The 16905-nt window shown below is 33.5% G+C and overlaps 2 protein-coding genes across 3 annotated transcripts; both read right to left on the minus strand.

Annotated features, from left to right (window-relative positions):
- Window positions 1-827: 827 nt before the first annotated feature.
- LOC144997598 (uncharacterized) lies at window positions 828-2602 on the minus strand. 2 transcript variants are annotated; one of them, XM_078957490.1, is made up of 6 exons: window positions 2492-2602; window positions 2243-2398; window positions 1896-1995; window positions 1698-1761; window positions 1211-1447; window positions 828-1135 (listed from the first exon to the last, which is right to left on the minus strand). In XM_078957490.1, the coding sequence occupies exons 2-5, from the start codon at window positions 2311-2313 to the stop codon at window positions 1239-1241; spliced, it is 444 nt and encodes a 147-aa protein (XP_078813616.1). In that variant the 5' UTR covers window positions 2314-2398; window positions 2492-2602; the 3' UTR covers window positions 828-1135; window positions 1211-1238. The 2 variants fall into 2 exon arrangements, with proteins under 2 accessions (XP_078813616.1, XP_078813618.1); XM_078957492.1 differs by lacking the exon at window positions 2243-2398 and having other exon boundaries at window positions 2423-2592.
- An 11812-nt stretch (window positions 2603-14414) lies between these two features.
- LOC144997199 (uncharacterized) lies at window positions 14415-16341 on the minus strand. The gene is made up of 5 exons (XM_078957051.1): window positions 16135-16341; window positions 15579-15693; window positions 15095-15184; window positions 14897-14995; window positions 14415-14710 (listed from the first exon to the last, which is right to left on the minus strand). Exons 1-5 carry the CDS (start codon window positions 16200-16202, stop codon window positions 14609-14611), a joined length of 474 nt encoding a protein of 157 aa, XP_078813177.1. The 5' UTR covers window positions 16203-16341; the 3' UTR covers window positions 14415-14608.
- Window positions 16342-16905: the final 564 nt, after the last annotated feature.

A 16905-nucleotide genomic window follows, 5' to 3' on the forward strand; every position in this document is an offset into this window, starting at 1 on the left:
AATTATGACACACAAACTTTTGTAATTAAACGGGTTAGTCGAGTCGTGTCTAAGTTTGACATATTCGGGCTAGATTTGACCAATACGACACTATTATTTTTTAGTTTAACTTTCTGACTTGTCTATCCAATCAGGACACAATTGTCACCCTATTTGTGGTTAATTCAGTTAATTTGGTGCGGTTATTAAACATAAAACCGAACCGCACCATAATTTTTCGATTTTTCAAAATTAAAAACCGCACCATCGGTATCGGTTTTTGTTTTGGTTCGGTTATTCGGCTTCAGCTCCTGCGGTTATTTTGATTTTTTAGGTTTCAGTTCAGTTTCTACTCACCCCTAGATACAATAAAATGAAAACATACAATTTACTCTTTTGGATCACTAAAATTAACCTATTTTACTAATATAGAGTCGCAAAAGATATTTTAGGAAGTAATTTTAAATTTTTTGGTCAACTAATTCAGTTTAGATTGTTCATTTATTCCCTATTGTTCGTCTAGCAGTAACATTTTTTTTAACTGTATTGGGTCAATCCAGGTTCTACTTTGGTTGTGGGCTCAGGATGTGGATCCGGTCCATATCCAGCAGATCGGATTAAACCAGTTTTTGGATTGAATCAGTATTCCAACCCGAATCCGTTTTTTTTTTTTTTTTTTTTTTTTTTTTTTTTTTTTGCATCCCTAATGGTAATACCCAATAATAACGACTAGAGTGACACAAAATTAGATAGTTTGATAGGCTAGAATATACAATCATAAGTTTAGTGACATAAACTAAGAAAATGATATAGTTAGCTTCCATTCCTTCATTAAACCAAGAGCAACATCAAACAAAAGGGTAGTCAAGTCTATTACGTTGTAATATCCATTTTCAACCTTGATGTAATGGAAAAATAAGCTGTGCCCCACATGAAGCCTCACCTTCCTGCATGTCAAATTTAATGTCAAAAACTAATTTAACACAAAAAAGTAATGAAAACGAGGGTTTACATTTTCAATTTAGTTTAAGAACAAATTAACCCTAAATATTAAAATCCAGCCTTCTCTTGGAGACCAGTGTAAGTCTGGGCGTAGATCCTTACAAATTGCTTCATAAATACCCCCTTCTCCTTCTGGAGGAATTGTCAACTCGATCTACACAGCATATAAACAAGAAAAAAAACATATCAGAAAAATTAAAAAATTAAAAAAGTGTTATAAATCTATTACCTCAACTTTGTCATGATTCAGAACTCTCTTAAGTCTTAACCCTTGCAGACCAATAGCAATCATCTTTATGCCAATCTACCAAATCCCCAACTTTCCATTCCCCATCAATCACAACACATATTTCTGTAATGGAATTGACAGGTGGCATTTCATTTTTGAGATACATTTTTGGATATTGAGGCCTCACCATCAGTTGTTTTTTTATTTGCCTTTCGTATATCTTCACCCACTTAATCTCTGCAAAAGTGCAAATTCATTATATCTTCCTATTAATTTGCATTAATTACACTTTTGGTCCCTGTAGTTTTTAATTTCTAAAATTACAGGCAATGGGCTATACAACCAAAAATTCTACAAATAGGCACATTATATTTAAGTTCAACAAGTACGAAAGCAGAAAAAGAATTAAGAGTAAATTACATTTTTGGTCCTTATGTAAAGCTGAATTTTTCAATTTTTATCTCAAAAATTACGTTAGTAAACTCACCTTCACCTGGAAAATCACAGTACTCCAGCATAATGATTTCGTGTTCCAAGACTATGTCCAGGATCTGATGGAAATTATTTAGACAAGGAAAAAGGAATTTTAGAATACTCATTTCTATTTATTTCAATGTTCATAATGAGGGTATTTTGGTCTTTTTTTTTTTTTTAAAGGAAGAAAGGAATCGAATGAAAGAACTACCTTGCATCTAAACCAAGCACAACGGAATCCTCTCTCAACTGTTCTAAATTCAGCCAATTGACCAACTTTTAAGTTCTGAACACCAAGATTCTCCATTTTGCTGCATCATTCAGAAGTCAATATTTCAAGAAATTTGTTTAATGAAGATGGAAACAGTAAGAAAGTAAGATTTAATATGGAATTTTGGATTTGCAGATCAACCAAAGGGCATGAGACCTATAGGATTATCATCAATGACAACAACTTTCCAACCTTTTGGAGGCATTGTACGATAATGTGGGTTTTTGAAAAGTTTAATCCCACAGGAGAGGTTAAAACCCTATTGGGTTTATATACCCAAACATTACCGTTTAACCATCGCTGTGGAGACACATGTGTAGGCGCACTTGGCATTTGGGCACATAGTTGACAACTCCATGTGTTCTTAAAGTAACTTAAACAGCATATGATGCGCATCGTTTCAAACCATATGGTGTTAACAAGCATAAATTAGTTGCCGAAACCTAGATGATACTTTAATTACTTACATAGTTTTAGAGAGAGAAGAGAAAGTCTACGCCATATAAAACGCACGAAGATGGGGAGGAGAAGAAGACCTGAGATGATGAGTAGGAGGGAGTCGAGCAATGGGGCAGCCAGCGACTGGTGTCTTGTGGTGGGAGGGACTGCGACTGTGAAGCAAAAGATGGTGAAAAAAGCCAGACCATTTGCGTACGATTTTTTTTTTTTTTTTTTTTTTTTTGGAAAGCTAACGGGTGTTTGGATAAATATATTTTTAGTTTATTAGTTTATTTTTTTTGTTTATTGCAATGGGAATAATAAATTTTTTAAAAAGTGTTTGGATTATCTTATTGTGGTGGAAATAAACAATAAGCAATAAATATTTTTAAGTGTTTGGCAAACAAAACAGTTTATATGAGTAAAATGATAAAAAAGAGTTTTCTCTTATATGTTAACATATTTATCTTATTAAAACAACTTGATTTTATAAATAATAATTATAATAATTTTGTTATTCATAAGAATTAAAAAAACAATTATCATGCTACTACATATTTTTCTTATTAAAACAAAACATTTTCTTAAATAATAATAAAAAATTTCTTATTCATAAGAACTAAAAAAACAATTATCATGCTCCTACATATTTTTCTTATTAAAACAAAACATTTTTTTTAAATAATAATAATAATTTTCTTATTCATAAGAACTAAAAAAACAATTATGATGCTACTAAATATTTTTCTAATTAAAACAAAACAATTTTTTTTAAATAATAATAATAATATTAGACCACAAATTTCATTCCAAATCCATATTATCCAAAATATTACACAAAATAGTTTCATGCTACTACATTAAACCATAAAATGAAAATATTACAGAGTTTCAAAACAAATCATACGCCATTACGTGCACGATTGTTTGACCTTGAGAAAATTTGTTCTGCAATCATATCGCGTACTACACACACACACACACACACACACACACACACACATATATATATATATATATATATATATATATATATATATATATATATCATCAATTCTACGTTATATACTTGATACTTCATCATGTGGCTCAATACCATTATTGGGTCCTTCGTCATTGCGCGGAATATAAGATTCTTCTTGCGCTATTTGAAATGTTGCATCACCACTAACGCTCATTCTAATGTAATTGTGAATCGCCATTGAAGCTAGCACAATTTTAACTTGGGTCTCGAAGTCAAAATATACAAGCATATCTCTTAGTAACACCCATCGAGCCTTCCAAACTTCAAAAGTTCGTTCAATTATATTGCGAAGTGACGAATGATAATAGTTAATTTTTTCTTTGAAGCCTTTTGGTTCCCGCGAGGCAGAAGTCTGTCCACGTTGAAAATCGGGAATATGATAACGGATGTTTGAACCTTTATAGGGAGCAAGATAACCTTTTGTATTAGGATATCCGGCGTCTACAAGGTAATACTTACCTGTACATGTACAAATAAAGCATATGATTGTTATTCATTTATAATGTTTGAAAATATAAAACTTCTATTAATAAGTAATGATACTAACCATCAGCTGGAAGTGGAAACTTAACTTTACGTCTCCTTCGCGCTTCATTGAAAATTCTCGTATCATGTGCAGTCCCCTCCCAACCAGCCCACACAAAGGTAAAGCACATGTTGAATTCACATGTTGCCATAATATTTTGAGTAACGCAATTCTTTCGCCCAATGAATTTGATTTGTTCATGTTGCGGAACAGAGGCCTTCACGTGTGTTCTATCGATGGCACCAATACAATCCTACAATTTCAAAAATTATAACAAGTTACCAATTATTTTTACAAGTACACAAATTCACCAAATAACATAACTTTGCAACTAAGTAACTACCTTAAAGTATGGATAATACCGAGGGTTATTTAAAATATGTTCTGGTATAGTTTCGTTGTAGTTAGCATTTGGTTTGATGAGGTCCTTACTTAGGTTAACCACAGCATCCAAGACTTTATGAAAATGCCTATGGATTGTTTCTCCAGAATGATTAAAGAACTCTTGAACTAACCGATTTCCAAATCCATGCGCTAAGTACAACAAGAAAATACCAAGGACTCTTCAATAGATACACGATGTGATTTCTTTAACCCATAATGTGCAACAAGATCCCTACATAACATGTTGAAAACCGGGACTTCTAATCTGAAAAGTTGATAACATCGGCTCTCATGATCGTTAAGTATTTCATTGATAAGCATGCTTCCTGTGCGCGTAGATGAACGGCGACGTCTACGCACGTTTTTCGATTTCTGAGTCAATAGTAACCCTTTGACAGCAAGCCCACATAAAAGACGTGTTTGAATCTCTTCATTTTCTTCAATTTCATCACATAAGTCATCACTGTCATATGAGTTGTCACTTTCACAATCATTGGCCATGAATATAACCTATTACTAACAAAAAGGATACAAGGGTAAGATTGAAATTTACCACATACTAGATAAAATCATAGCAACATCATTGAAAAGAAAACAAGAGCAAAATCATGGGGCAAGGGAAAAATTGATCAAAAAACAAACATCAAACGACATTGCATAAAACACACACAAAACAACCGTTTACATTTAACATAATAGTTGAAAGAATAGGTCTGACACATGACAACCATTTAAAGTCTACCTAATAGATAAAATCATAGAAAAGGAAACAAAACATAATCATGTGGAAAGGGCAAAATTGACCAAAAAAATAGAGAATGTCTAACACATGACATAAAAGGATAAGTCTAACACTACTTCTCTTTCTATATAAGCCTCTTGAGAAACTCCATCTTTGTTTCATTACTCTTTGGAACCATAAAATTTTGACGAGTTGGTTTCTTTAAAAAGACCTCTAACGCTTCTAAATATCCTATTGAGCCTTTTTCAAAACCCGGGAAACTAGAGACAATTGCCATGCATTCTTCTGTTATGGGTGACTGTGTGGTTTGTCTTGAGGGTTGAGTGCTCCTTGTTAACAGAACATCAAAAACAGTGTCGAGTTTCTGTTCATATGATGAGTTTGCCATACTCTTTCCTTCATTTTTTCCTTCAAATTTTCTTTTCTTGTTACGCCTGGGAGTTAATTTTTTCCCCTCCTATTCATACTAGAACTATCCATTGTGAAAAAAGGATCAACATCATCAAATAAGAGGACTTCATCAGTATCCTATTTTCCATCCGTAATATCCACAAGCTGTACATCATTCGGAGTGCTATTGTCGCCAAATTCGCAAGGTACCTTAGCCTTGTCTCCAATAGCTACAGTATCCCGAAATAAAGCCTCATAATATGTTTGATATACATCCAAATTCTTATCCTTAAACTTAGCAAACTCTTTATCTTCCTATATGTACAAATTTAGAATGTCATGAAAAACACAATACAAATAATATATTGTTAGATAAAAATTTTAATTATTATCTTTATTTTATCATCCCACCATTCCTTTGATGCTGAGATTGTATTTTTCACGGGATCAACTAAAATTCCCGTTTCTAGTCTTGTTAAACAGTCGTAATATTTGAACTCTTTCCGCATTATGTCCCATTGGTTTTTCATTTGATTTATGTCCAATTCTTTACCCGTTCATTCCAAAAGCCTCTTACATATATTTTGGCACACGGGCGGTTTGAAATAAGTACTCGTTGTATTCCCGTTTTTTAGCTCAGTCATACATTCCTCAAGAAATATCTTGAATGTATGAGGATCCCAATTAAACTTATTTGTAACTTTCACTTTGGTTGTATCAAAATCCATATCATGAACATTGACAGTGTCCATTACCTATATTAAATCATGATAAGGAATGAAGAAACTTCTTAAATTTCAACCTACTGTTGAATAAACATAGGCAGCGGAATTTATGAATACAAATAACAATCAATACCATCAATAATAGCAAATAACAACAACACTAATTGATGAAGAAAATTAAGAATAATCATAGGGGCATGTTATGATCAACCATCACAGGTTAATGGCAGTTTCTGGAACAAAAAAAACACACACACACAAACACAATCGTGAACAACATCCTTAAAAAAATAAAAGGCAATATAATCACAGGGGGCATGGTGCATCACCGATTAAAAAAAGGAAAAAAAAACAATCATGTTGCATCACCGATAAAAAAAACAATCATGTTGCATCAAGAATGAAGAACTATCAATGGTTGCAGGGAAATATAGCAGGGAACAAAAACACATTCGTGAACAACATCACTAATAAAAAAAAGGCATACCTGATTGCAGGGAACGATAACAACAGAGAAAAAAAGGGAAGATCATGAACATACCTGATTGTCGATGGTTTCCAAGGACGATGGCCAAGAGAGAAAAGGAATAGCGATCGGCAGCAATAACAGGTGAAGCAAACGATCGGATTTGAAGGGTTTATGGGTTTTATGTATATTAATTTCTGAATCATTAAAAATAAGCAATAAGCAATAAGCATTGCTCTCATAGCTTAATAAAATCAGCTTATTTTGCTTATTCCTACCACAATAAGCTGATTTTTTAAGTATCCTATCCAAACACTTAAATTAGCTTATTGTGGTGAGAATAAACAATAAGCTAATAAGCAGTCATTTTTTCCCTATCCAAACACCCCCTAAGTTATATTCAACGTTAAGTTATATGCTAATCTGCGTGACTTTTTTTTTTTTAATTTGGAATGTTCATATTTTAAATTTTTGTTGGACGTTTGGTCTCTTTTCATTCTAAAAAGATTTGTTTATCCTTATTGATTTCTTTTAGATTTTTTAAATTATCAGTTAATTAAAAATAATTAAATGCGGTGTTGTAAAACTCGTCGAGTTGACCGATTACTCCTCCGAGTACTCAGCCTCTTACCGATGCGAGTTACAGAATCTCGAGTACTCCTCGATCGGCCCCTTAGTGAACTGAGTATTGTTGTAAAACCATGTCAACTCGGTGATTAATACGTATAATATACTTAACGATTTATTATATAACACACATGTGATTATTACTCATATATATCTTAAATTTTCAGTAATTGTTCACGAAGGGAGACCATTATGTGTTTTTCAGTTTTTATGTATTCACATGTATCTAATTTGGTTATATATTTCAATCAAATTACGATTTTAACATATGATTTTGAGATATATAAGTTCCCTAAAAATATTTATACATGAATTAACGAATCCGAGTACTCCTGAGTACTCGTTACTCGGTAGTCGGCCGAACAGGTACCGAGTAACAAGTTCTACAACCTTGATTAAATGTGGAAATGATATTAATTAAATATTAAAATAAGATGGATCTTAAATTATCACTCCGCCCCACCTCTTTCCTTCTTCTCTGTAAACCACCCACAAATTTGTCTTCTCCGACAAACCACCCATAACTCTGTCTTCTTCGACGAACCAACAACCGATACCAAACCAAAATCAAAATAATGTCTTCTCTAGCAAACCTTCATTAAACACAAACGCATTCCATTAATTAAAAAAAATTATAATAAACAGAAATCAACCTGGAAGAGATCTCAGACAGGTCATTGGTGGTTCCGAGCCATGTTATCAAAATTCAAATAAGTGGTTTCTTATGAAAGCAATCCTGAAACCAAAAGAACAAGAAAACTAAAATCAAAATCGATGGCAATTTGAAGCTTGAAATCGAACTGAAACTGAAATCAAACTCAAAACTCAAAATCAAATATGAAATCGAACTGAAATTGAAATCAAACATGTGGTGTAGGAAGAACACGATGGAAATCAAACCTGTTTGGTTCGAGGGTCTGTTTCATCACCTCCTTCTTTGGCGAATTTCGTCAATATGCTCTGAGATTTTTGTGGTTCGGTCGGTGGGTTTTGAAGGAAGAACACGATGGAAAGACAACCATCATCGGAAGCTAGTGGCAGGAGCAATAGTTGTTGGTGGCCGACGATGGTAGAGGGGGTTGAAGGCGACAAATGAAGAAGACTGGAGGTGGGAGAAAACGTGAACGGGGGATTTGGTAAGTGTGGTTAGATTAGGTTTAGGATACTTTTTAACCTTTTGAATATTTAATTTATATATTAATAAAAAAATAAACAAATCATTAATACATAATTATAAAAAATAAACAAATCATTAATACATAAGAACCAATCGTGCAACAAAAATATAAAGCAGGGACGGTTTGAGTTAAAAAAAGTTGTTATGGAGCAAACACATAGATTACCCTGAGCGTGCATATAGAGAACACTCAAATATGAATTCGTAAAAGGAAGTTTTGATTTGTCTAAGTTCCAGCGTAGTAGTGTGAAATATTGATATCGACTTTTAGATCGGTTGATTGTTAGCCAAAATAATCTAAATGAGAATCGAAGATCTCGCTAACAGGAACTTGGCAATATAAAGACAGTCGAGAACGGACATTGAAAGAGAGATTTATGAATTTTTAACGGACTTTAACAGTCTAAGTCTGTTAAAAATATAATTTTAAAAATAAAGTAAAAGTTAGCCAACGGGGTCTAAATGAAAGTTGTAGATCTCGTCCATATCTACACGTTGATATAAAAACCATAAAAAACGAAGCTCGTATGAGCAAGTTATGAATTTTTCTAAGAAAACATAAAATTTTGCGCGTAGTCGTGTGCATACACAGCATGTGCGATGCGCACTGACACACCACCCATAATGCGACACATGGCACCATGCAGAATGCGACACATCATCTTCCTCCGACCAGATGTATGGCGTGCACCGTATCTATGTGTGGCGCGCACTCCAAACATCATCTATACAAACCCTCGGAAATCAGCTCATTTCTCATCCCAACTCCACATGATTCCTCCGAAGCTCTTTCCACTCTTTAGTCTGTAACACTTTTTTTCAGGTATCACTTATTTCTATAACATTTTAGGGTTTTGGACTGGGACTCGACGAGTTGGGGAGCTACAACTTGTTGAGTAAGGATCATTTTAGTCGCGGGATGAAGGGTCTACTCGACGAGTTGGAAGGCCCTAACTCGACGAGTATGCGTTGGAAAGGAAATCTCTAATTTCCCGGATTTTGCACCCAATATAAAGAACTTATGGCTCATTGTGGCCTCTCTCTTCGTCTTTATAGTCCAGAAGCAAAACCTAATCGAGCTAACCTTCCATATCTAATGTGTGTGAGGCTAAGTGTGTGTGTTTAATGCACTTCTTGGAGAACTCGAAGATTAAAGAGCGTGGAACGAGAAGGAGCTTATAGATCCACTATCTAGCATCTACTCAGTTGTAGCAACCATTTGAAGGCAAAAAGGTGTTACCTTGATCATTCTCTTACTAGATCTCTCCATTCAAGAGTTTAGGGTTCCTTTTAGCCCAATTTGCACCCATTTTTGGAAGTTAGGCAGGCCCCCATAGTTATAAAGTTATCAAATTTATCAAGCTTTGGCCCTTCTCTATACCCTAAATCTATAATTAAGCTTGGTTTTAGCATTTTAGTCTCTTCTCCATACCCTACATCTATTATCAAGCTGGTGCAGGAGAATCCTGATGTGCCTTGACGGTAGGTGGGTCAGAGGGGTCTTCTTCTTCTGTGTCACCATCATCCCATGTGTTTTCATTGGTTTCATCAATTTCGTAATCCGTGTCGGTATATTCATCATGCTCCAGGCCAAGGGCTACCCCTTGCCCTTCCTCAGGGTTTTCTTCCAACATTCCATGAGCCACTAAGGCTTGATAGAATTGGATTCCTTGTTGATCCTCATCCATGATAATTGTACGTGTAACTGGGGTGAGGATTATGTAAAGAAAATAGGTTTATAAATTTTTACATTCGGTTTATTATCCTTTTCTGTGGGTATTAAAAGGGTATGCCTTGGGTTTACTGACCATCACGATCTCTCCAGGACATTTGATAGTTGTATTCCGAAGGAATGTAGTTAATCAGGCTACATTCGTCCCTAATACAACTATGAACAGTCCCGGTTTACTCGGGATGTCATGATCTTTCCCAAGGTTTTACTTGAATTATTACTATGTTAATTTTCTAAGTTGCACACATAAGAGTGTTTGTTATTTTATTTTTGTTCAGAGTTATTCAGTCCCTTTTTTTGTTTATAGTTGCATATCAATGTATTGTTAGATATTCCAGTTCACTATAAACACTGCTCTGATACCAACCTGTCACACCCTCGAACCGGATGGCAAAAACATCTGAGGGCTTGCGTGACGAACAATTGAATACCATTACTATGAGTATACATGAATCAAACACATACATCACCAACATTACATAGTACAACTTACATAGTTCACATCAAGTACATTGAACAAATATTACATAATTAAAACGTTTATTCGTTTGAATGTCACAAAACATGAAAGCCTAATACACTTGACAGCTTTCTTCTGCTTATCTGTTACCTGAGAATACAAGTTATTTGAAAACGGGTCAACATATATAATGTTGCTGAGTTCATAAGCATGTTTGATATAAAAATGGTTTGTATCGTTGTATAACCCATAAAATTTGATATTTTCCGAAATAAAATATGTTTACGATATGATTTGATGATCCAATGTGGGTAAATGTATCCGTGATTTCAGAACATGTATAATTGTATGACTTTCCCAAAAATGCTCGTTTTATTGTATCTGATGTGTTAAATAAATGATACAAATTCCCCGGAAAATCCAATATTTTTCCGATTCCCAAAATAGTAGTATGATTTTGTATTATTGCATGAACCACATTGAATAGCCACCATGTATGAAGTTAATTTCCCATGAATGATGAAATGGTAATGGATCTCTATGCGAGTCGTTATAACCATACATGATAATGACTATTTCGTCTGTCTTGGCATTTTTACAAATATCGGTTTTGATTAAGATTTTTTCACCCTAGACTGACCGAGTCTAACTGTAGCAAACAACTCAGGTGTGGGGGAGTCACCCCCGTATAGATCTATACACAAACTCTCGCTCTCCCTCCAGGAGACTCTAGTTACAACGTACAGACTACTGCCGACACTTATTGGTGTCGACCGATATTTTCTCACTAAGTCCCCAATATTACCCCATGAATTTGAATGACATTGATTGCAACCCGTTTGATGTTTACATAATATAGAATAAAGCATAACAAACACGAAAAAGGGCGATGTGGCCCACTAGTCATGTGTGTTATTTATAGGCTGTCGAGTATGCTTATGGACACGTTAGCCCATCAAGCATATGTTTGATTTGGACCATACTAGCAATGCAAATGGGCCACTAAAGCCCAATAGCATGTAAAAGCCATAGAGAGTCCCATAGGCATGTAATTGGGTCACCGAAAGCCCAATAAACATGTGTTGAATATATTGGGCCTAATAATCGTGAAATTGGGCCACGAAGGCCTAATAGACACAATGAGTAACATTAGGCCAACCCATTTTGTTAATTTCTCTGTTCATGGATATATTTGTAGCATCGGGTTTGTTTTATACAAAGTATTTGATTACGAAGTTAAAACACTTGATGTTTAATTTATGACGACCCTTCGGTTTTTATAAACTTTTAAAATTCATAAGTTATAAACCTAATATTTTTGGCCCAATTGTTTTAATATTAACATATTTGACCCTAAAATATTTATTTAACCATCTCAGTCCATTTTTCATATAAAGTTACATTTTCAGCCCCTTTCTTAATAAAAATGATATTTTTAGTCTTTTTTTGATGAAAAATGATATTTTGGTCCTTAAATTACTTTTTTTGGCATTTTCGGCCCAAACATTATTTTAATTGTGATTTCAGCCCAAAAATATAATATTGAACATTTTCAGCCCTTAACTGTAAAAGGTTTACAATTTTTGTCCAAATTCCGCAAGTTTTACAATTTTAGCCCACAATCCAAAGACTTTACCTTTTTAGTCCAATTTAGTAAGAAAGGTCATTTTTAACCTTTATTTTTATCCATTTCCAGTTTTGGACTCAAGTTTTTGCTTTAATGATATTTTAGTCCTTCAAGTTTATAATTTTTCATAAATTGGGCCCAAAACCGTGAGGTCCATTATTTAGGCCCAACTTTGCTAAAATTTACATTTTTGACCCTTTGAAAACATGGTTGTCATAAAAATCTATTTTTATATATATGACTTGTTTAACCCTTTTAGAACCTAAATGCCCCCTTTTAGCCCTTAACTTTTGTTTTCTTGACAAAAATAATCCTTAACAAGATTTTACTTAAAATTTCCATATCTTAAGCATGTAGGCACTTTTATTTTTGAAGTATGTTGTTTAATATGTTTTAGTTTGTAAATCTCACACATTTATGCTATGGATTTCCAAATATAGCAAGTATTATCACATTTTTCAAAACAATAACCAAAGAAATCACATACATCATACATAAACACATATATCAACACATAACACTTGTATTCTCCCCCCAAAAACAAGTAAAAGTTGAAAACAATGGGGTACGAACTCACCTTGGGTTAGAAGTTTCGGTTTTTGGTGATGATGTGAGGAGATTCGGCCTTAACAAGCTTCTTGAGGGAAATTTCGAACTTAGATGAGTTCAAAGAGGTAGATTTTTGATGAAGTCCTCTTGGAATACAAACAACCCACGTGATTTTGAGGATAAGAGAGTGTCTTCAAGATGATTTTGAGAGTGTTTGTAAAAATATGAAGGTGGTGGTGTGGGTTTGTAATTATCGACCTTAGTTAAAGAAGAAGGAAGAGAGAAGATCAAAGGGGTTAATGCATGATGGTTAATGATGATTTTGCTTTGTTACATGTGAGTTCCTTTGCTTAGATTACCACTAAGAAAAGATGAGGTGTCAAGATCTCACATTATCTTGTTTTAAATCTCTCTCTTTTTTTATAAATATGGGCCGATAATTGGGTTTGTAAAGAGGAAATGAATTGATTTGGGACTATTCTTGGTTTTGCTCGAAAATATGAAGCCCATTAAGAAGGTTTTCGGCCCAAATTGTATAAAGAAATAGATTTATGGTCCTTTAGGGTTAGTTTAAATTGATTATAACCCAATAAGGCCCATTAGGGCAAACCATTTCATTTTAGGCCCAAGATGGCCCAAAAGGTTAGGTTTTATTAATGTGGATCCAATTAGAGTCCAATTAAGAGTTCTAAACCCAACACAATCAGATTGAAAGCCTATTGGCCCATTAAGCCCAATAAGGAAATCCTAGTCCAAAATGGACTTAGGTCGGGATTTTAAGGGTTTTCAAACCCTAACTTGGCTTATGTAGTGTTTTGCATGAAGTTTGGGCCTTATAATTGGGTTTTTGACGAAAGTTTGTTGTTATCGAATAACATCATATGCATTATCAGGTCAAGGTTACAATTTGTTGTCATTGATATTGTTTACAAAATGATAGAATTTCCTAGCCAAATTTGCTAGTTATGACATAAAGGAACTCGACGAGTTGGGTCAACATGGACTGTTGATCTTGACTTTGATCATGGTTGACCAAGTTCGAATGTAAGGGTATTTTTGGTATTTTGGGATTTTGATAAAATTAGTCACATGATGGTTGTAGGTAGTTAAGTTGGAGCTGTGAGTTAGGACTTATCTTATCGGTTCAACATTTCTTGAGAGATGGGTCTCCTCACCATACCAATGGGTCGAAGGCACCAAGGCCGGCCCATTTAGTGATATGTGGTACACTAGTTGGTATAGTGATATGTGGTATGCTAGATGGTTATATGCTATATGCTATGTGTGAAACTCATTCCTATATACACTCCCATTTATTTTAACTTTATCACAAAGAAAATGATAAATGTATGTTTATTTTCTTTGTTTACCAAAAATATAGAAAACAAACAATAAAAAAGTAAACCCATCATTACATAACACAAATGAGCAATATATAAACAACCAATGTAACATTATACCTTATAACTGCCACAATCTTGTATTTGTAAAAATTGTCAAACTTCTTTTTGTCTACTCTTCACATACAATGTCATAAGGAATCAAGATTAATGAACACATAGTGACCAAAAAGGTATCTAAAATGCAGATGATATTTGTCAATGTAAGTATAATACCATTGAAGTTGATAGAGATAGAGAAATTTACAATGAAAATTATTTGAATAAGACCGTGTAGTTCATTTCATTTCCATTCTTATTTTGTGCGTTCCATATTTATAAACATAAATTCGCACAAAATGAATATCATAAATGGAAGAAAAAAAAAAAAAGACCATGATTTGAACTCAAGTTGTCTTAGACTTTGGAAGCTTCTTCCTTAGCATTTTCCTTGGAGATAACTTCTTCATTTCCACAAAAAATAAAAGTGCCCCAAACAATGCAACATTCTGCAACAAACAAACATCTTAATCGCTATGAAATAGGAAGTGAATAAATTGATAAAACGATGAAAGTATGTCTCTGATTTTCTGTATTTTAATGAATAATCAAACGTTTTTCTTAGATATGTCAAATGGAAAATCATAATTTTTTATTATTAGAAAGCTTTAAAACATAGTACAAAATGAAAGAACCTGTAAGAAGTCTGCTAGGAGCATGTGACACATTGGATCATGGATTTTGTAGTTGAAGAAATCATATAAAATGGGAGTTGAAACTAGCAGATAATACATCTGCAAAATCGGAAGAAGAATTAATTTAATGATGATATAAATATATAACCAATTCAGCCAAATTATAAATTTTATTAACATATTTTTAAAAATACTGACCAGCAAATGGGCCCCAGTGGAGCTTCCAAAAACAAACACGATCCCACCAAGTCCTTTAAGGGCCATTCCAGCCAAAATAAAATGCTTAACCTGCACCAATATCATTTTTAAATTAAATAAGTTTTCTAGGGTTATTTTTTTATACTAAGGATGAAAAGGGCATTCATGTCTTTTGACCCATGTCATGTGAAAAATGTGGTTACATGAAAAATAATACAAAACAATTTTATATGTATGATACCTAAAAAATACAATAACTTTGTATTATATCTAAAAACACAATAACTTAAATAGTATGATGCCAAAAAAAGTACATAATAAAAAAAGTTTAATCCCATTATTATTTACTTAAGTTTGATTGTTAGGTTGATTGATTTTGTGGGTAATCTAATACAAAAATATGGGACCCACCTCCAATAAAGTTTGCTTTATTAGTTACTCAATAGATCATTCTTGAAAAAATTAAAAGAATTATGAGACTTACATCAATTCTTGGCACTCCATGGCCAAACTTTGAGGTTAGAAATCTATGAAGGATAGCTACTTTGGGAGCTAGTTCATCTGCAGCAGGGCCACCATCATCATCAAAATCATTGAACCTAAAGCATAAAATTGAAGATATTAACAAATATGTGTTGATTACAAAAAGAGGGCAAATCCTTATTCGCATTCTTTCAAGGAGATTGTAACTTTTTCTACTGGGATTAATAAATATAAGCTTCCATGGAGGTACATGGCGTAAACACATGCTAAAACCACCATTATATACGTTTATTATGCGATTTAAAACACTCAAAAGCATTCAAACAAACAATACCCTATATGATCAAACAAGTTCTAGTAACAAAAGAAGAGGGAAAAGAAAGGATATCGGATTCTCCATCATGCTTTAGGCTAAATTAATGTTCAAAATCCCTAAATATCAACGGGAATTCAAGTACAATTGGATCTAGATACATGTACATATTGATACATTCCGATAGCATTACGAATTGAATCAGATTATAAACAGGATTGTAAACATGTCGATCGTGACTTACGTTTGCCAAGCGGAGAGGATGAACAGTGATGCGAAGAGGACCCTTCCGAGGAAGGAAACGAAACCCATGTCTCTGTATTCGTGTGCGATGGAATGTGGGAATTTCGGTGGTGGGCGAATTCGAAAGAAGAAGAAATCAGAGCGATTGGGTGTTAGGATTTTGGAATTTGTTTTCACGTAATTCGATAACGATCACTCCCCCATGACCCCCAACCAATTGGTGCTTGCAGATTTGCAATTAGCATTCTAAAATTAGGTTACATATTTGACCAAATAAAACACTAATTTCCTTATTTTTCCAATTTGGAAGGCTATAGAAAAAGTTTTACAAAATTGACTTGTATTTATCGTTTTAATTAACTTTTTTATTAATAATTTATGACTTAATTAGGACTAATGAACTATATTATTATATGTTGTAACTAGTGATCGTGATATGTTTCTTACATTTAACCTTTAGTTATGTATATAATGCTTACAATTTATGGCTTATTCAACCTTTGTCTTATGTATATAATGGGTTTTTATGTACTAGTAAACATATTTGAAACACTAGAGAAACCAAGAGAAAACATACATAAACACATATATCATCAATCAAAATGTTGGTATGAATCATTGACTTGAGCTATTTCGGCATAAAACACCTTATCAACACTTTGCTCATAGTCATAGGCATAATAATCCATTTTTGTCGCTCGATGAGTAACAAAAAAAAAAATTGTCGCTCGATGAGTAACAAAAAAACAAGAAGTTCGAGATCATTTTCTCT

The sequence above is a fragment of the Lactuca saligna genome, chromosome 5 (genome assembly GCF_052625555.1).
Source record: "Lactuca saligna cultivar CGN05327 chromosome 5, ASM5262555v1, whole genome shotgun sequence".
Taxonomy (NCBI): Eukaryota; Viridiplantae; Streptophyta; class Magnoliopsida; order Asterales; family Asteraceae; genus Lactuca; species Lactuca saligna.

Bases quoted from the DNA above. Each gene is read 5' to 3' on its own strand.
- LOC144997199 (XM_078957051.1), bottom strand. From the start codon at position 16,202: ATGGGTTTCGTTTCCTTCCTCGGAAGGGTCCTCTTCGCATCACTGTTC. The intron at 14,996-15,094 runs GTCAGTATTTTT...CCGATTTTGCAG, and splicing joins CCACTGGGGCCCATTTGCTG to ATGTATTATCTGCTAGTTTC. The intron at 14,711-14,896 runs GTTCTTTCATTT...TGTTTGTTGCAG, and splicing joins TCCTAGCAGACTTCTTACAG to AATGTTGCATTGTTTGGGGC.
- LOC144997598 (XM_078957490.1), bottom strand. From the start codon at position 2,313: ATGGAGTTGTCAACTATGTGCCCAAATGCCAAGTGCGCCTACACATGT. The intron at 1,762-1,895 runs GTAGTTCTTTCA...AATTTCCATCAG, and splicing joins GTGCTTGGTTTAGATGCAAG to ATCCTGGACATAGTCTTGGA. The intron at 1,448-1,697 runs GTGAGTTTACTA...GCACTTTTGCAG, and splicing joins CTGTGATTTTCCAGGTGAAG to AGATTAAGTGGGTGAAGATA.